The 23188-nt window shown below is 33.8% G+C and overlaps 1 protein-coding gene across 1 annotated transcript in view; it reads right to left on the reverse strand.

The window, feature by feature from the left end:
- The window catches only part of LOC136850254 (homeobox protein unc-4 homolog), a 69271-nt gene extending 46979 nt beyond the window's left edge, over positions 1-22292 (reverse strand). The window contains exon 1 of the mRNA XM_067123925.1: positions 21653-22292. Within this exon, the coding sequence (XP_066980026.1) occupies positions 21653-21977 (325 nt within the window). The 5' untranslated portion in view covers positions 21978-22292. The remainder of the gene's footprint in view (positions 1-21652) is intronic.
- Between the last annotated feature and the right edge of the window lie 896 nt (positions 22293-23188).

Below are 23188 nucleotides of genomic sequence, written 5' to 3' on the forward strand. Positions count from 1 at the left end.
AGGGTACCCTTAAGGTAAGCGAATGTGCACAGCGCTTCAGGTTAGGATTTTTTTTCTTCTGCGAAGAAGAGACAGGGCGTCTATGTTTTGATTCAGCAAGGTTCAACGTTGCTTAAATACACTAGTTACTTCATTTCGAAAATATTCTCACTGAGCGCATATTGAGCTTTGTCATTTCGTTTATGAAGAGCCAAAGCACAAGGTCTATTTCTTTGTGCTCGCTGCTGTTGAATAATTTTGTGCTGTAATTTAAAGAAGCAAAAATTCTGCAACTGTAAAATATCTCCAAGGGAAATCTGAGTTTACCATTCGAAGCTTCCTCTTCCGATCCCATCGTCTACTTGTGCCGTTCTACTGTGAAGTTACGGAATCAGTATTGGGAAACAATTATCACTAAAGAATGAAACGTTGGCAGTTGTCGTTGCATTTTCGCTTACCTATTTTTATGCATTATAAAAATTTAAAAAATAGTTTTTAGTTCAAAATAATACCATTGGGCTCATTCCAGTAAAATGTCGCGAGAAGTATCACGCTAAATTGCTTTAGATTTGGCAAGTGTATGGTGCAGCAAGTGACATTAAGACCAAGGTCAGCTGAGCGTTCCTCCATGAAAGGACCCGAAAAAGTAGAAATAATCCGGAAATGAATCCTTTTCATTGCAGGAGAATGGTAGCAATGTAACTGTACTACAAGTAACATTGTTTTCTTCTTTTTTTGCAATTATGGATGTGAATTTCCCAAGTTCAAAGCTTCCTTTTTAAGGAGGACTCCGAACTTCATTCTATAAAAAAAATACCAATAGTTATGCGGTTAACGTCCAGCCATGCTAAGCAAAAGACGATAGCGAGCCTGAAGGTCGACAAGTGGAAGGCAGAAAGGTATCAGACGGCAAAGATTTAAAACTTCGCATTAAACCTTCGATCCAACTAAGTTTATATATATATATATATATATATATATATATATATATATATATATATATATATATATATATATATATATATATATATATATATGTGTGTGTGTGTGTGTGTGTGTGTGTGTGTGTGTGTGTGTGTAATGGAAGTCAATAGCTAGGCAGAGTTAATACACACCTGATTTGCTTTCACCAAAATAGATGTCATAAATTAATCTCTGAGATCAGTTTTACGAGAAGTACGCCTTTTTCATGTTATTTTATGGGATAGTCAGGCACTGTTATTGTTGCAGCATCAAAAGTTTCTTTTTTTTCGGAAAGATGGGGCGGGGGCCTGGGTTTCCGTGAAGACCCTTGACAACTACTATTGCTGAAGAATCTGTTAGTACACCTGCACCTAACTGCTGTGTACTGCTTTGCATGTCATCAGATTATAGCAGAAATAATTTTTTGTTGTTTTCTGTTGTACACATTTTTCTTTTCACCGCATGATACTTGAATTCTGAGAGCAAGTACAATCTATTTAAATAATTTTACTATTAAACTTACAATCTATTTAAATAATTTTACTATTAAACTATGTTAAATTATTCCGTCTGTAACAGGGGTAATAGAAGAGAGCCCGTGAAAATATGCAATTGATAAATTGGGAGTAATGTTTGTAGTTTATTTTCGTTTTCCACCCTGTCTTCAACATCTCTGCTTTTCACTAGAACGGCTTAGTGGTCACCCTTTTCAGCCTCAAGGATAAGCTCCAAAACGGAGCATTTTGTCCACCAAGCAAGACGTCCCAGGTTCGCCTCTTGGGAAAAGATGGGCGATGGGCGTGCTTCTTAAATAAACCATTGTCCCTACACAGTGCATTGTGACCTGATAGTTACACGACGTGTTGGTTGCAACCAGAACTAAATGTGCCTTGGGCTGTCAACCTCATCTCGAGAGGAAGGAACTCCAACTGGCGTCACCTTTGTCTCCAAAAGATAATTACAGTGATATATATATATATATATATATATATATATATATATATATATAATATATATATATATATATATATATATATATATATATATATATATATATATATATATATATATATATATATATATATATCAGTTCTGTTGGTCACTTTTGCTAGGTACATATATAACTGTAATGACCACAATGCCCTCTCGTGGTCTGGTCAGCAACATGACATCGTGGTACTCAGGATGCCGGTTCGACATCAGTATTACTTTATTCTTGCATTTGGCTCTAAGGCTGCGTATATAAAGATATATATGTATATAAAGATATATATGTATATGTATATATGTATATATATATATATATATATATATATATATATATATATATATATATATATATATATATATATATATATATATATATATATATATATATATATATATATATATATATATATATATATATATATATATATATATATATATATATATATATATATATATATATATATATATATATATATTTGCCACTTATACACATGGGACTTTTTATATACCCAAATATTAAGAGAGAGATAACGTTTAAAATCAGGAATTACCTTGGTACTGAATTGTACCCAGAAGGGAATTGTGATTAATAAGTGCATCTACCCAAGGCCAGGATTCGAACCTGTGCCTTTGGTTTAGGATCAACGATAAACAGAAGACTTTACTATTCGGCCGATACACCCTTTGGGTGAATGCTATCCCTAAGGTATAGTGAATTCCATATTGAACGATATATGCGGCTATATATCTTTGATATATATGTATATATATACATATATAATATATATAGATACACACACACATATATATATATATATATAAATATATATATATATGTATATATATATATATATATATACATATATATATATATATATATATATATATATATATATATATATATATGCGCTTTTATAGTCTGAACCCCACACATCATTGCCATTTTATACTCTTGACATATATATAAGAACGCGCACACCGGGTATCAACTACACTTTGAGAGGAGGATCAGTCTATCCTAGTCGCCATACTCTGCCTCTGCGATGTCTGAAGGTTCACTCCGTAGCACACTGCAAATCTCGATCGTGTAGAAACTTCACTCTTCAACAAGTGCTATCTCCAAGTCCATGCATCGGTGCTGATGACCGACATATAATAAAGAGGGTTACGTTTCCATTGTGCGCTTAGTTTGATGCTTAGTTTATTAAACTGCCACATTAAGGTCATGTCTTTTAAATTCTGATTGTTTTAGCAATGGCGGATGTTTAGCCGGTAGTTATTGTTTCTGAGTAAATCACCCTTGAGAGACAGAGAACGAGAGAGTGTTTGTATGACCTGATACCTACCATTCGTTAATTACAGAAAGACTGACTGATAAAATTACGAGACTAATAAAAGTTGTTATTCTTCATTAATGTAAACTCGTATCTTACATTCAAAATTTCTTGCTACTGTAGATAGAATGCGCATCTTTACCCCTTGTGAATAAATTGTTCTGTTGAACTAAGTAGTAACAGCAAGTGCACATACTCGTACAAACAAATCTCTCCCGGCCAATGGAACTGCAAGTGTTTGGCGTATATCTGTGGGCGCAATACCGTTTGTTGTTTCTTCCTTTGTGATATTCACTTGCATTGTATGCAATTCAGGCATTACTATATTCAGCCTCCATCATACTAAAGTATATATCTAAGTTATACGTTATCCAGAAATCTAAACTTTATTTTCTCCTGAGAGAAAACCAATAATAATAAAATTGTACGACCTTTGTGTTTATATGTAAAATAATGGCTTTAAAAAGGACGGATTTATTCACAGCAATTAGTTATAGTCAAGTGATTTCATATTAGTAGCTATGGTGGTGACAAAGATCAGTCTCGGCAACCTTACTCATCAACCTATTTGTGACGTTTCGTAGTCCCGCCACAATGCTGGAGAAAATGACTGTCCAGGTAAGAGGTTGGAATTCAAGGTGAACTTCGTCTGGTCAGAGGTCTGACTGTTTGTGGTCATTACAAGAGGTGACGGAAATACTGTCTCCTGAACGAGGGTCTGTAAATCCAGCTTACCACGGATGCAGATTTAAGATCCATGGAGAGTTGGTGAATTAAGTCACCATAGAGCAACTGCCTTCTTAGAAAAAAAAGTTAAGTATATCTTAGTTTAACCAGACCACTGAGCTGATTAACAGCTCTCCTAGGGCTGGCCCGAAGGATTAGACTTATTTTACGTGGCTAAGAACCAATTGGTTACCTAGCAACGGGACCTACAGCTTATTGTGTAATCCGAACCACATTATAGCTAGAAATGAATTTCTATCACCAGAAATAAATTCCTCTTATTCTACATTGGCCGGTCGGAGATTCGAATTCGCGGCCAACAGAGTGGTAGCTGAGAACGGAACCCGCTCGTCCAACGAAGAACCGTGCCTTCTTAGAAAATAGTTTTAATTCATTAAAGTATTTACCGTGTTCTCTTCTGTTACAGTTAATGACTGGTAAATTTTTTGCAACCATATTTTACCATGCAGCTCCCCTTTTCAGTGTTTCTATGGAAAAAGCTGTATGACGCGGGTTTCTGTTTTTCCTATAGACTTTATTGATGGAGGACTGACTTTGCCCAGAGGTTCATCAATCTTCTCAATGGCAACCACACGTGTGATTTTGATGTTATTGCTGTATATATGTATCCTCCCACGCACGGCTGAGATTAACATTCCCTGCCCTTAAAGACTGACTACGAGCTAGTAATTTGTAGGGTTCCATAAGCACGCTGTTTTGTTTTTTATTTCGTTCCTCATATATGGATACGTTGTCTTTGTATACTTGTTTCAGTGGAAACCATTCGTAATAAATCTCCAATTTTACTTTCGTTTCATTTGCATATGAACAATATAATATATATATATATATATATATATATATATATATATATATATATATATATATATATATATATATATATATATATATATACATGCGTATATATATATATATATCAGTATTTATAGGTATTTATATTGATAAGAGTGAGTGCGCGCAGTAGGCTAACAGATCTTTAATTTCAGTTCGTATAATTTGTGGTTGTTTTATGGACTTAGATAGATCTTGTGGTCTTATCTATGTTATTTTTAGACCTTTGTTTGGCAGTCAGCCTACTTTGCAATCAAAAACTCTCAAAGCTTGTGTAACTCTTTGTGAACAAAATTCTATGCTTTGTTAAGTCGGCAAGACCTAACCCTTTGAAATGACAAAATGCTTTTTTATTAATGACTGCAACACTTGCGGTCGAATACATACGGTACGTGATGAGAATTACTCGTACTGGCACTTGTATACTTTGAAGTAGGAAGGTGTAATTAAATTCATATATATACCTTACATAATACAGAGTATTTCACGAATTCATATCTCTTATGTATCTCATCACTCTAGATGTTTTTAAGAAACACCTTCCCCGCACATGTTAACTCCATGTTATTGTTACCACACGAAAGACTGAGCAAGACTCCAATGTGTTCCTTATTTAGTACAAAGTCTGGCTCCCGTGAATTCTCCACGTGCGCCGTTTTTTCCATTCTCTCTGGTATTCAACATTTTCCTGTAGCATATGCACATCACTTTTATGGTTTTTTGCTGTGCAAATTTTAACGTGTAACCAAATAAGAAAATCATCTAAAATCCGTATAAGCAGATATGTTCTTATAACGCAAAAAGTAATCTCGTTGTACTTTCCCAGAGAATTCACTCCCTCCCCTCAGTCGCCGATGAGAATTTTCTGACAACTTATTGACAGCGGCGGTAAATCTCTTTTGATGTTCAATTTGTTTTGTTTGTGTTCTAACGATGATGAGCGAAATCTAGGATGGACTCTCAGACGTCCACAAAGAAAGATGGTCCTCTCAGCCGGAACACTGAAGTCTTCATAACATTTTTCGTTTGCAATGTCGTTTGTGTCAATGACATTTATAGATAAAAATCATAAACTGAAGAAAAATTCACGATATGGAGCAGAGTTTGCCTCATTAGTCAGATGTAAGCATTAACTATTCTCCGTGAACCTGTAAGTCACTAATGGTTGTCATTAGCATGATGATTGTATTGTAATTTTTTGAAATTGATTTTTCACTTCGCTGAAATTACATCGCTCTGCGTTAAATGACATAGGAAACAGAAAAACATAGCAAATTTGACCTCTCAAGTGCATGGCCAAACAGTCCTGGCGAGTGTCTGGCATCAAGAAAATACCTGTACGATTGAAAGGTTGAGCCTGGGCATTTCTGTGGACTATTTGTCATCGCTTTAGCTCAATATTATCTTGGTCTGTCAAGGATAATGCGCTGAGGCAGGTCTCACGGGACCCATATCTCAGAGGGATGTTCCTCCACCGGAAACGTCACTTCACCAAGACCTTGGGAGGTTTTTAAGGACGCATCTTTAATTTTATCAAGTTATTTACCACATAAACCTTACTTGTTTGTTTTAGATGCCGTTTGGCACTTTCTGGCGCACAAAAACAAGATACAACCTAAAGTGAAAGGAAAAGAAAATGTAACTCAAAGTGCACCTAAATTCAGAACTTCCGTCTGCATCGCTGATGTCACTGAGTGACTTGGTTAGGTATGTCGGTGTCCCTTTTTTGTGTAATTACCACCATCTACTGTACATGCATTCAAATGTTATCTGTTATATCTCCCGCAGGAAACTAGGATGATTATTATTATTATATTATTTACTGGAACAAACCTAATAGCCTTCCATACACCGTAAACAGGAGCCATATAACGTAAAAAAGATACAACAGCAGAGGAAGAAGATAAAAGTTAATACTCATAATATTTACAAACAAATAACAGTCAATATATAATTACTGAATGCAGTGGATAAGACGCGAGTCAATGAAGTTCAGGAACTGCCGCTGCTTTTCTGAGGGTAGTCTTAGACCATCAACGTTTCTGAAGCAACATTCTACGCGCCAGTCATTATTTTTATCAGGAATTTGTAAGCAACCTTAAATAGTAAATACGTACCCTATATAGTCACCTTTTTGTCGCGATGCTAAGAATTGAGCAAAACGCTTAACCTTCTGGATTAACTTAGCCTCAGACTACCGAAGGGTCGACGACTACCTGAGTAGCAATGGCCATTCTCAGTGGTTTGTCCCATACGTCTCCTGTCAAAATCATTACCTCGGGCTTTGTGTTCTTCCCATCATTCTTTGCCTTGACTACGTCTACTGGTGTTCTCTTCCTGTCTCTCCCACCTCGTTGGGCCTCATACCCGTATCATCTGGGTCTACCATTATTCATTTCCCATGACTCCTGTCTTAGGTTTTTAGCCTTCCACGTTCTCACTTTACTGGCTGCTACACAACGAAAACACATTAACCATTTCACTTTTTGTTTTCTTACTTTCTATAGCGTTTTATGGTACTATAAGTTCCACCACAGTTATGCATCTCTTTCATACGTTACAATGGTACTTGTTGCTGCCGAGTACATAACTACGTCAATATCTCCCAAGATCGTTGATTCATACCACTGTCGCCACCTGCCTATCCTCTGCTAATTTTGAGCTTGATGGACCTACTGTACTTGCAAGCAGTGCTTCCCATCTTTGTTATTCAAAGACGTTCTTTACAGTTTTCGCATCTGAGCGCGCTTTAAATTTTCCTTTCTTATTCGCAAATTTCCTGCAACCTGTTGAAAAAGTATAACTTAAGTGTTGCTACAACGGTTCTTTTAAAAGTAAAACCAGTCACGTCCTTGTATAAAGTCAATAGTATCACTGCACTGTAGAAAAAATGCCAACTAATGACAAAACAAAAACGGTAAGACGTGATAGATGGAATGTTATCCTTTTATGCTCATTCCGTCCAACCAAAGCAAACCCACATATTTCAGAACTGTTTTTATGAATCATAAACATTCGGTTACCCACAATTAATGAGCTACTGCAAACAATAACACGCCCCAGAATATTCATCACATTTTAGACCCGATCGTGAATCTCTTTCCTTTGCAACGAACAAATTGGCCGTATGCCACTGTATGAAAACAATCTCAAGATAATAAGATTTATATAAATAATCGGTATTGGTAATATGGAATTTCGGTTATGATGGCTCTCTTCACCTTTTCTTCAATTCAATTAGATTCTTTGTCAATTTCGCTTATCGGCATTTTTTCTACATTTCCAAAAAAAAAAAGCCGGACAATTGTTTTCTTCGCATTATTTGGAGAAATAAATAGAAATGACTAAGACTGGAACACCGAATGTGGTACATAAATTATCTCTATCTGGGAATGAACTTTTATAGGCACACAACACACCATGTTGCATGTGTTTATATTATATATAAATATAATTATATATATGTGTGTATATATATATATATATGTATATATATATATATATATATATATATATATATATATATATATATATATAATTACGTATTTCTGCTCACGGTAAAATGAATGGGAGTGTGCTGACGATTGTAGAAAAGCTTGATTAGCATTGATCAAAATGAGGAGTTATTTTGTGTTATTTATCACATTCTAAGAAAGAAAGTGAGAATGAAAGCACACAGATGTATATACATACATACATAATATAAATATATATATATATATATATATATATATATATATATATATATATATATATATATTATATATAGTTATTATAATATTTAATTGTCTTTATATGTGCTTATGTATAACATATAAAGCAGTAGAACATATAAAGTAGAACATATAAGCAGACCTTTAAGTAATAGGCAGAATTAGAAGGTCAGAATTATATAGGTTATATATATATATATATATATATATATATACACACACACATATACACAAACAAATATATATAGGTTATATATATATATATATATATATATATATATATATATATATATATATATATATATATATATATATATATATATATATATATATATATATATATATATATATATATATATATATATATATATATATATATATATATAATATATACGGAAGAGAAGTGGAGGAAAAATGATGCAAAGGATGTGTATTGTAATAAGTTAGAGGTAAAAATATGTTAATATGTTTAGCAGAGGCCAAATGATGGTTTGGAGTTCGTATCATGGTTTTGTCAAATGGATGGAATGGATGATAAAAGGTTTGTGAAAAGTGAATTATTCGTGCCAGGTTAAGGTGACTAACAAAGAGTGTGTTTGTGTATGTTGTGCCTTGGGTTCAACGTGCTGCTTTTAAGACTTCTGTCAGAGTTTATGCAGTCGCAGATGTAGTGGAAGTTTTCTGCACAGACGTTGCAAACGTGGTTCAGGAGCCAAACCATGATTGTATCAACGACCATTGGGTTGACTTATTATCTTGGGTCACCAACTTTTACATATATATGTATATTATATATATAATGTATATTATATATACATATATACATATGTATAATGTAAATATATACATATATATATGTGTATATATATATATATATATATATATATATATATACACACACATATATATATACTGTATATCATGTGTATATATTTACATATTTTCGGACATTCCAGATAAGACTCAATGGCGGCACTTCCGTTAGAAGGCTAGAAGGCAAATGGGACATACATGGTATAAACTACGAATGCAAACTATTCACAATGTGTAAATTATTTTTATATATATACATGTATATATATATATATATATATATATATATATATATATATATATATATATATATATATATATATATATATATATATATATATATATATATATATATATATTAAATATGTGTGCTCAATAATATAATTTAGATGCCGATATATATATATATATATATATATATATATATATATATATATATATATATATATATATATATATATATATATATATACATGAGCATGTATGTCCACGGTTGTGTATAACATGAAATTCATAAATATATAAAAAATATATTTTCTCTCTTCTTTCTTTTTTACACATATACACACACACACACACACACATTCACACACACACAGACATATATATATATATATATATATATATATATATATATATATATATATATATATATATATATATATTTATTTATATGTGTATAATATATAATATATATAAATTTAATTTACATATTGTGAATAGTTTGCTTTCGTAGTTTCTACCATGTATGTCCCATTTGCCTTGTAGCCTTCTAACGGAAGTGGCGCCATTGATTCTTATCTGGAAATGTTCGAAAATTTATGAATGGGTAATTTCGCTCACTTCCCATCATAAAGAACCCAAGTCTCGAAGGAAGAATTGCTTGTCTTGGCTGCGGAAGCGATCCCGACGACAGGCGTAAAGATAAATGTGCGCGCAAGCTCACACAGACGGCTTTTCGTTTGCGAATAAGTTTGTAATTAAGAGGGGTCTTCATTTTCACTCCAGATTTTCTTCCAGATTTTCTCTGGTTCCAAACAATGTATTCGTCCTCTCTCTCTCTCTTTCTCTCCCGCGGTCGACGAAGTTCTCCGACACACAAACGGAAATTTCTGACTGCATTACTTTTCGTCAAATGGTAGACTATCTATTTGTCATTTGTTCAAATGTTTACATTTTTTCAAGCATTTAACTTCTGAAATAAATGTAACTCTTGTTTGGTTAACCTTAAATGATCAATATGGCTATAATTTTTGCAATTTAATTTCAAAGAGATATGTTTATCGCATCCATGGTATTAATTCTGTTTCTATTTTTGTTCGTAATCTTTGTAGCCTGTATAAATATATATATATATATATATATATATATATATATATATATATATATATATATATATATATATACATATATATATATATATGTATATATATATATATATATATATATATATATATATATATATATATATATATATATATATATATAAATTATATTTATATATAATAATGATACTATAAATTACGTTTATATATAATAATCTTTTTGGATCTTTGCGTTTTGCACTCTTTTCGTAGTTTTTGTTCGTTATGTTTTCGAAGCTCTTTAAATGAAATTTCTAAGATGGATTAAATCTAACATTCTTTTGACGACGTTCTCTGTCTGTCTCTGTCTCTCTCTCTCTCCGCACATTTATTAAAAGCCCCTGCTCCTCCGTGATCAATAATTCCCCAATTGTGACTCATCGTTGCATCTCATGTGGACGGTGGACCAGTTAGCATATTTTTTTCATTCACACCATTGTTTGTTATCATACACTTGAGATCAGAGGCGGGAATGCGCAATTAACATTCTCTTCATTTCTGTTCTATACTGATTAACATTAATTGCAATACAGACCTCTAGTAAATTTGAGTTTGTACTTGTTGCTTTGGTCATCTGCAACTACAAGCTGAATAAAAATCTCCAAACTGTTCTACTGAGCTTGCTTTTTTCGCTCCCGATTGACATCATAGCAAACACGAGAAGAAGAATGCGTAAAATCTTTGCTAAATCAATTTTGTTTCTTTTTTGTTTGTTTTGTACCATAATAAACACAGTGTTCCGAAGCACGAGCAGAAGCGAAAATGCAACAAATGCCAACAAGCACCAGCCGAAGGAAAGAAATCGAAACCTAACAATTACTGATTCCTTTCCGTCGACAACTTTTCACAGATTTCGTATGACTTTTGGAACTTGTTCACCGCGGGTTTATTTTCCTTTTATTTTATATTGGTAAAAACGTTGTATTGCTGGTTATTACATTTACAAAGGCCGCTTCATTGAGCACTTGTGTGTTGTGAAGCCAGTTTATATAATCAGTCAAATCATAGGTGGTGTGAAGAGGGTTGGAATTGTTTTTCATCACATTGTACTTCAAAATATTTTATTTCTATGTTCAAGGATAACACAACGGTATTCTATTATGAGGCATAATAAGGCATAATAATAATAATAATAATAATAATAATAATAATAATAATAATAATAATGAAGAAGAAGAAATGCATTTCAATGGGTTATGACATGACATTTACACCTGCACAGGGTATGATTGTGTGGTAATATCCTGCGGCACTGATCGTGGTAAGTAATTCCGGAAAATTTCGTCGGAGTCTTGCCTAATGAATTAAGTAGTTGGCCTAATATTTGTTATTTATCAATGCATTTGCAAGATTTAAGTGATTAAAGGCTTTTTCACAGATGGCACTGAAAACTGGAAATTTACAAAACATCGTTATGATGTGCATTTACAAAATATCGTTATGATGTGCATGCGCATAATACATACCGTTATAATATATATATATATATATATATATATATATATATATATATATATATATATATTGTATATATATTTCTTTTTTCTTATTGATGTAATTATTTAAAAAATGAACAAGAATAGGCTGTACATACATACATACATACCTACATATTTTTTTAAGCGAACACTGATAGATAAGCGGGTTATGATAGAATCGATGCAGACATGTTGCGTACGTACCAAAATGGAATGTGAAATCCAAGCTTGATGACCGAGAAAAGGAAGTCATAGCAAAAACATTAAAGGAATGTGACTTGAGTGAATAAGGTAACTATAGAGGCATTGTACTTACGTTAGTCATGATAACAATATTCACTATGCTCCTAGCTAATATGCCAAAGAAAGACATGTAATAAATACTTAAATATCAAGTACTGATTATAGAAAAGGCAGGAGTCGTACGAATGGAATTTTCCTGTTAATACGTACACTGCAGAAGTAACTGGAATTCCGAAATCACCTTGTGACGGCATTTGTAGATTACCGGCAGGCAATTGGAGACGTCCATAGAACGACAGTATGCAGGGTCTTGTGTCACTAAGGCATTCCTCTTCAATATGTGAAGCTAATTAAAATTTTCCATGACTAGAGCAGACGCAAAGTTGATGGAGTCTTGTCAAGAGGATTTCCAAAAAAAGTCGGTGTTGCGAGGAAATGTTTTGACACTTTCGCTATTTATTCTTCTCGTGGAAATATATGGTGGGAGATGGAAGAGATGATTTGGTCCCTTTGAGAATGAAGATGCACCGAGAATATTAAGTCATATGGCTGCTTAGAATGAAAAATGGTACCATAAAGGAAATGACAGAAGTTGCATGCGTAGATGAGATAATGGTGGAAGGGAGACGGAGATAACTTACAAGAGCCATTCGCACCTTCCCAGGGAGGAGAGTACGTGGTAGTGTCTGCTGGGGTCCTGTGGGTGCCAGGAGAGTTTGGAGAAGTGTGAGACGGGAAGCTGGAGATAAGTGGAAATTTGTGGAAGTGAAAACACAGGAAAGGCATGAGTGACAGAATTCCACAGAAACCCTTTGCGTCGCACGGCGTCGGAGGCGACGATATTTCACACTCTGTAGTTTTCCCCTTGGAGAATATGGTACTAGAGGGCGATAGCCTTCCCATTTGCAGCAGGCGTTTTAGGATGAGGTTGCTATGCCCATACCCTGGTTAAGATCACCGAAGTCATATAAATACCAGGCATCTAAAACACTGCTAAGGTCAACAGAGTAAAACAGCCTACACCAAAGTGCAACTGGCATATCTCCACTGAAATATTCTTGTTTACAGCTAGACTCTGAATGAACAGCGGTTCTATTTATAGAGAGTATGTGCCAGTACTTCGATGCACAAGACCATTCATCATTAAAATCTCAAACCTCCCGAACTGGAAGAGATTTTGTATAAAATAAAACGCTTTATGTTCTGTTATTATTAAGGAGAACTGGGAAGACGAAAAATCCACTACGCAGTGCAAGATATCATTATTGTTATTTTTGCTGTGTAATTTGTAAACCCTCGTAAAACAGTCAGGGAAGTGAGTCATTTCCTTGCTGTCCCTTAACAGACTCAAAACATTTCTAAAATCATAAAAATATTTCACATCTGATACAGTTGCAACAGTGTTAAAATATAGTTACAAAAATATTTTTAATGATTTTCATTTGACCCTTGGCCTTACTCAAAATCGGCCCAAAAATATAGTAAATGCTTGTAAGAGTTTTTGACAAGGTTTTAACAGCGAATAATTCAATCAAAAAGAATTTTAAATTTCGTTATTATTTTTTTTTTTAACAAATATATCTATCCCAAAATCAAAACAGTTTCGTCACCTAGTAACTGAATCATACCTTGTAAATATATAATTGGAAAAGAAATCCAAATTTATGTGAAATCACCCTTTGTCCTGTCAGAGCCGAAGCTGCGGTGTACCCCTAGATCTCAACGTGAACTATGCAGCGTCAACGTAATGGAAACACAACTTGTGATCACCCTCGTGAACCGAATTCGTCTGAAGCGTTGCGGTTTAGCAAAGCCAAGGGAAAAAGGCTCTTCATAGCTCAAAGTGCATAATCAACACTAAGAACTACTCGAACGATAACTGTAATAATAACCTAAACTCAATTGCCGAGACAACTCTGTGACTCCAATGGATTTTAAGTTCCCGGGATTTGGCAGAATACTGTTTTTTCTCGCTCTGCTGAAAGGTTCTTATTAATTTCACAAAGAAATGAATGAAAATATTCCGACCCTGAGGCAATATATCTCAACTAAAAGTTAAAAGAAAAAAACTCATAATCCGCTCGGTGGGGTTTTGCCTGACGAAAGTGTAGAATTATCACCGAATTAATTTTTTTCTGTTGTGGAGGATTTTGGAAGAGGCGGGGCAGTAGATACGTAGGTGGTGGTTTGAAACTTTCTTTCCCCATTTCGAACTGCGTTCAAAATGGTTGAAGTTTATTTAACGTCAAGGTCTGGAGAAGAATAAGTTTATAAAAAAAAAAAAAAATGTTTTTACTTCTGCAGTCAGTGAATTTGCACTTCTGTGAATAATCGTCAGCGCTCTACCTTCATCACGAAAGCCTCAAAATATCGAGACTTCAATTTTTGAGACGAGACGAGACTCTGAATTTGGAAACACATTTTATTGACTCAATTTTAAGTATTTGTTTGATTAAAGACATATATATTGTAATTCTTTTTGGAAATATCCCTTGAAACTCGCATACCTAAGGTAAGAACAATATGGAAATTCAGTTATTTTTCCTTGATTCCCTATTATTTCTTACGTAAAGGTTATGTCATATAATATGGATTACGTATTTGATAATTGCATTTGTTCATTCCCCTAGCACATTTCCATTTATCTTTCGCCCCAGAGTGGTACGCTTGGGCTTCCTATTTTTCGGACCTAAAATATATTCGGTAATTATTAAAATTCGTCTTTATTTTCTCTCCATGAATTATGTTTGTATTTCATATTTACAGTGCCTTAATTAACTTCTTTGGATTTTTAACAGTCATTTCATCTTCATCATATACTGGCAGCATCAGAAAAAAATGTAAAAATAAAATTCGCGAATCTATCTATCCGCGCGCGCGCGCGCAAACACACACCCATATATATTTAATTAATATATATTTATATGCTTACAGATAGATGGATTGATATGTAGATAGACAGATAGATGAGTGAATTTTATTTGTAAACACTTGTTTTGACGCTGATGATGAAAATGAAACGATCTTCAAGTCAAACGCTGCCCGTTTCACTTGGAATTTGGCTCTGAAGAAAATAATAATATTTATACCCTCTTCTCGGATAATAAAAGGTGCCTTTTTTGGCCTTCATCGTTAAGGAAAATGGAGATAAGAAGCTCCTTAGTTTTCGTTTTGACTAACATAGCCTAGTCATCGATGTAAGCCTCGTGCGTTTTATGAAAAATACACTACAGTATATATATATATATATATATATATATATATATATATATATATATATATATATATATATATATATATATATATATATATATATATATATGTATATATATATATATATATATATATATATATATATATATATATATATATATATATATATATATATATATATATATATATATTTATTACATATATACATATATATATATATAATATATATATATATATATATATATATATATATATATATATATATATATATATATATATATATATATATATATATATATATATATATATATATATATATATATATATATATATATATATATATATATATATAAATATATATATATATATATATATATATATATATATATATATATATATATATATAAATATATATATATATATATATATATATATATATATATATATATATATATATATATATGTATATATATATATACATATATATATACATATTTGTAATATACATATCAGACGTTTGCAGGCGTTCCATTATTCCATTTAAATGATAAAAAAATGCAGATAAGTGACCTCTGTTTCTAAAGACCCGCATGTCAACAGAAGTGAGTGCACGGTGCAGCACCCGAGGGCAAAGCTGCACTCTTTCTGTCAGGAACTGGGCGGTAATGACTTGAGTTGCTGTGACATGTGTTTAGTATTAAGTCAATCAGTCACTCAGGGACGGGAGCCTTGAGTGTTAATGTCCGGCGCAAGATGGAGGTTTGTCATATTCTCAACGCATTCAGTGATTTAAAAGTTGAATGATCTGTCAATGATCTTGTATTTTCATGAAGCAGTCTAAATAGATCACTGAGACACTTTTGTTTGCACATCAGGATACAAGAACTGAAGCAAGATAAAATTAAGTATATGGAACAGATAGCTAAGTTGAAACCAAATGAATGGCTAATAATGGAGGCAAATATGAATGAACCAAGAAGGGTTAAGGAACAACGCAAAAAAAAAAAAAAAGAGGAGGAACTGTATACAGTGAGCAGTGCAAAGCACAATACGAGCGGTAAGCCTACCTACCTGCTTACCGCGAGTGAGTGAGTGAGTGCCAGTTGGAATACACAGCCCCTTGTATGATTAAAACGTAAGATCACCGACCAACGGAGGATCAAGAGGTCGTTGCATACTCACTGATGTATAAAAAGCAGGGCAACTGGGTACTGAAGGAACCAGATGCATTGTATCAACGAGCAGAACAACACATCTGGAGTGCCTGTGACTGCTACAGCTTATGCATTGGTCATTTCTGCATTATATGGCCCTACCCACAACATTCATATTATGAGTCCACTTATGCGATCGTTAGTTTGTGTGATATTTATGACAGCATTTATCTTCCGCGGCCTGTCACCCTTAATTCATACGTACGCGTGCGCGCTCACGGACTGTTGTGAGCTTCTGTATGTGACTGCGCATGATATGAAATGTGCATAGAAAAATAAACATTTTATATATATATATATAGATATACATATGTTGTGTATTAGGCCTTTTGTTCGTGGCATTAACCAGCAAATTGCCCTTGATTTACTTATTAAGACGTGTTCGACCACGACACATTCACCACAGAGTGACCAGAGAATGCCCGACATTGCTGACGTAAATTCACGTCGATAGAAGTGGAGGAGAACGGGGACCGACGGAAATGAAATCACCGGAATAAAAACCAAACAGCGAAAAAGTCACAGGAGGTGGAAACAGCGGCGAGGGCTTGACATAATGTGACGTGCTGTAGCTAACCATATTAAACCCGGACACGGCAAGGTACGATTTGAGGGATTAGCAATGAAAAGAGTTTTTTTTTTTTTTTTCAGTCCATCATATTACCGAAATAAATGACCAGCTGACCGCTACCGACTTCTGAAGAAATAGTTCAGCGCTAAGATTCTACCCACGGGAACACTGTCTTCCTGCTCTTAAACATTTGACTACCATATTAAAAACGAAACAAATAACTCCGCCAAGGAATTATTATACCGTTTTAATTATGACCCGTAAACTGATGATAGTGATGAAGCAGTTCTTTTACAACTAAGTGGAAAGCCTGTAATTAAATATCCGATGACGCTGCATCCTATAACTAAGGCACGCCGTTGTTATCAGTGTTCATCTGCCTTGGAAAACAGGTCACTAGGGTTTTAGTGTCAAGTGAATCATATATATAATATTATACATATATATATATATATATATATATATATATATATATATATATATATATATATATATATATATATATATATTATACATTATATATGTTTATATCTATCTATCTATCTATCTATATATATATATATATATATATATATAAATATATATATATATATATATATATATTATATATATATACAAAATGTTTGTGTGTTGATGTATCCACACAGCAAAATTTATAGTACAGTATAAACTGTGACATAATAACTACGCATTTTTATTCATTTGCAACAGTGTATCTTCAATACAAAGAGAAAGCATTTATAAATACATTGGATCAGAGACTGGAAATAAATATCCGATGGGTATCTTGTACTTATACTTGAATGGGAAGACAGTAGAGAAATATAAACAAGTTAAATTAAACTTGCTGGCATTATTTAGAAGCATTCTGCATCCATCTTCTTCCTCGCAACTTAGTCCCCGTTTCTATACGGGGTCCATGGACACAATAATAACAAAATGGTTATTTACCACTATAACAGATCTAGCCTTTGTAGGAAGTAAATTACGGCGACCGCTGATTAGAATTTTAAAAACATCAGAAAGTGACACCTGTAATGCATGCTGGCAGTGTATAATATATCAGGTATATAGATCTGTATATATATACATATGTATACGATGATTATAATCACTTTTGTTAGTGATTCATTTATCACACATTACCACAGATGAAAAATAAGAGACGGGGTGTAGGTCCTGACGGGTTTCGACTTTTTTTCAAGCCATTGACGAAAAATAAAGTCAAACCATTGATGACCTCTTATTTTTCACTTGTAGTAATGTGTGATATATATATATATATATATATATATATATATATATATATATATATATATATATATATATATTATATATATATATATATGCATATATATATATATATATATATATATATATATATATATATATATATATATATATATATATATATATATATATAAAATTCTAAGTTGAATACAGTTGTATGTTTATGTAAATATATATTAAGCGTATATAAGGCAAAGGTAAATATTTCCCATTTTATGGAATCACACTCGCCAACAAACACACACACATGAAAATGCACTAACCCTAAATTACCTACATTCATGCTGTATACGCAAAGATACGCATGCCGTTAACGAATAAAAATACAACAGCATGATGGTATAGACGCATAAATGAAACCTACATTAGAAAGAAAAAGACAGAGAGAGAGAGAAAAAAAATTAAGAGCGGTATTTGCGGCGGCCACTTGCATCCGTCGATGTCGGAATTGAAATTTATTAAAATGAATGCCGTGAGATCCATCCCATAAATATCCGAAAATGAATATATACAGTTCGTATGCGCGCCTGCGCTGAAACACCCACCTGCATACACAAATTCTATATATATATATATATATATATATATATATATATATATATATATATATATATATATATATATATATATATATATACACGAACAATTCCAATTAACAACACATTGTCTGTTGTATATTCAACAGGATATTACTGTGGCATATGAAGCAAAACACATATTTGAATAGAATAAATTACGTAAGCTTACAAATATTTCATAAACCGTATATACATTTCATACAAACATATACACACATTAATATATATTGTATATATATACAGTATATATATACATATATATATGTATAATTTATCCGAATTTGTTATGTTTTGTGTTCCATGAAAATTAATCATGTTATCAATAAAAAAGAATTTGTCCTATATCGAATTAACAACTGCAAAGAAAAAAATTATTGTTTCATCGGCCTATTTTAGATGGAAATAAGCCAAGGTCATCACTAGCGCTTGCCGAACATGGATGTCTGTGGTTGTGTTTATATTGTTTTGTGATATTTATTATTGTTGTTGCCGTTTTGAACCATACGTTCATGAATTAAAAAAAATATATATATATGCACATATATGTATATATATACATGAATACATATATACAGTGTATATATATATATATATATATATATATATATATATATATATATATATATATATATATATATATATATATATATTATATTTATATATATATACTTCATTTCAATAATCTCATCACACCACACTGATGGCTAGAACGACTGGCACAGCTTGCTTGTGGAATCATTGAATTCCTTTTTATTTTTCAAAGGCCTATGAAAAATACAAATACTTTTGTCAGTACTCTAAATTCCTATATCATACTCAGGCATATATACAGTCACCTATATATATATATATATATATATATATATATATATATATATATATATATATATATATATATATATATATATATATATATATATATATATATATATATATATATATATATAAAACCATAGTACACAAGTTTAAAACAACAATATAAAATTTTAGATATTTTAGTACCTTCGTCTTCTGATACGCGTATTTCAGTCCTTAGTACACAAACATGTATGAAAACATAGTACTGTATGAACTGCGGTTATGCAAATGGGCTGTGTGTTGACTTCCGGTCTTTAATTTACTGCATCAAACATGCTCGCGCCTTTGTAAACATTTGAGACCCACAAAAAGAAAAACAATTTTACTGCCTTATGCATAAAATCCCTTGCCTATATGGCACTGTGCTTATATAATATGGAACATAATTAGCTACCCAGTTAAGCGGAAGTTTTTGACCGCTGCATTAATTACCAAATAATAAGAGATTCTAAGTGCCAACATCATTATTATAATTGAAGGTAAGTAACCAGATCACACCTCGGTTTCAAATGTATTAATTGCAGTTAGCATTATCGGGTACAGTTTTTAAATGAACAAGTTGAGGCTTCTTCCGGAAAAAATGGTTCTTGGTAATTCAGGTCGGTCGATGTCCCCGTACGTTTTACAGATGGATAATTAATGTCTAATGCTGTTGTATAAATGTTATAATTTTTACATCTGGTATTTAGAACAATGAATGAGTCTTTCGTAGCCTACTGCTATAAAGGATTTGTATGATGTATATTCTTAAAATTGCCTGGCCTGTGCGTTTTTTAAAAATCTTGATATAGATTTTTTTTACATTTTGATAAATCTTTTTTTTACATTTTAAATAAGAGCAAACCATTAATTGTCTTAAGCAAAAGATATAGTGAAAAATATGTTTACGCTCTATACGGAGTAGGTAATGTAAGAAAACATATATTGCAAATAAATGCTGATATATACAAAGGTTAATTGTACTTTTTACCTGAACTTATATATTTGGATGTTAGGTCACATTATGAATTATTTTACAGTAGCCTACTTTCTGAAACATTTCCTAATAGGACAACACAACAATATTTGGAATAATGTAACTTATGTCATTTACTGAGATAATTAATGCCCTGGAATAAATAGAAATAATTTTCATGACTTACTTTTAAAGCTTTATTGATATTATCATTTATGGTCTTAGACAGCATATAGCAAACTGAAAAACAAACTGTATATTTTTGATATATACAATGTTAGATGTCACACAAGTGACTGAACAAAAAAAAAAAGTTTCAGGAATGCAGACTATATTTTAGTGTAAATTACCATTTGTAATTAGTTCAGCCATTCAAGACAGTTCACAGTGGACAGAACGCAACGATGTGTCAGGCGAGTGTCAGTCAGTCAGTGTGCGAGTCTGGTCAAGAGTCAGTCAGGGCCTATTGCGCCCATGAGTCACGTGTCCTCATGCAAGTACATAAGTGCGGTCCTCACCTTTATCGTCGTCTCGGTCGTAGGGCGAAGGGAGTCCTGGAGGCAGACCAGCGCCGTGGTCGGACGACCGCTCCAGGAATCCACCGCCGCCGCCGCTACTACGACCCATGACGGAGAACGCCAATGGTCGCGGCCCGTTCTCGTGGCTGGTGGGTGGCATGCCGCCCAACTTCAGGCCACTGTGAGTGCCAAAGGGCGGAAGGCCTGGCAAAGTAGGCAACTGCTGGCCCAAAGGCAGCGGCACGGGCCTGGCCAACTGGCTCAGCACGTGGAATGCAGGTTGCACGTAGCCGAGGTGTGGCAACATCTTTTCCATCAGCAGCATTCTACCGCAAATGCCGATCGCCACTCCCCTTCCACTGTCTCTCTCTATCGCGTTCGTCTTCTCGCCGCAACACTTAAACAAACTCCTACCGAACTCCTCCTAGCACAGACGGATAGATACACACAAAAGTCACTCTCCCGGAGAGGAAGGTCCTCCTTCAGACCCGGGTGCCAAGTCTTGCGAGGGCCCTTCTTCTTCTTCCAATTCTTCTCTCGCTTCTGCTTCTTCTGACTCAGCGTCACACACGGCTGCAGCGTTGGCGGTTTGTCAACAAATACTGAAGGGCTGGAAGCCGCACCTACACTCTTCACCTCACCATTGTTACGTTTAGGGATTATCGGAGGCCCCGCCCAAGGACCGCCCATCCTGACCTCCTCGTGCGCTGAGTGGTTCCTGTCACGCGCCCGGCTACTTCGAGAGCCGCTGATTGGCTACCAAGGGATCCGCGACTGAATGACAAACAGAGTTTCGATTAGAGTGTCCATTTCATCGACTTAATGGGGTTCCTATAGAGTTTTTCGTGGCTTTGTGTCAACTTGTCATCAATAATTCGGTAGTTAGGGGATAGTGGAGGGAGTCTGTCCACACCAGTCTGTGGCTTAGAATAGACACTAGATTGACTACGTCAAAATGTTACAGCCTCTCTCTCTCTCTCTCTCTCTCTCTCTCTCTCTCTCTCTCTCTCTCTCTCTCTCTCTCTTGCTCTGTCGGGCCGTTCGAACTCGTTGGAAATAAATAAAGCAGTGCGAAAAGAGAGATTTTGAAGAACCAACCATCTTGGCCCCCGTCCCTCTCTCTCTCTCTCTCTCTCTGGGACTGCTCTCTCATCCACAATCGTTTGATCCAATAGAGCGGATCGACCATCGGACACACAGACGGAGGCACGAACGCGCTCAGAAATGTCACTTGTCACCGTGTCCCCAAGGGATGTGGAGAGCAATTTAAGAGTTCCTCTAATGATGATGCTCCTTGAGAAGAACTCTCACTGACAGTTATAAATACATTAAGTGGGGGTGTTTTGCCCTAATTACAGATGATAGCTGACCACCTGTATTCATCCTGACCAATTTAGAGTTTGTTTATAAAAGTCAAGTGATGCCGATTGTTCGGTCTGACTGGTCTGCTTTCAGTCTCAGATAATCAGGATTTAATGGCGGCGCTCAAGGAATGGATTTGAGAATTATCTTTTCCAAAATTACAAAGAGGATTTC

The sequence above is a fragment of the Macrobrachium rosenbergii genome, chromosome 21 (genome assembly GCF_040412425.1).
Source record: "Macrobrachium rosenbergii isolate ZJJX-2024 chromosome 21, ASM4041242v1, whole genome shotgun sequence".
NCBI classification, from domain to species: Eukaryota; Metazoa; Arthropoda; class Malacostraca; order Decapoda; family Palaemonidae; genus Macrobrachium; species Macrobrachium rosenbergii.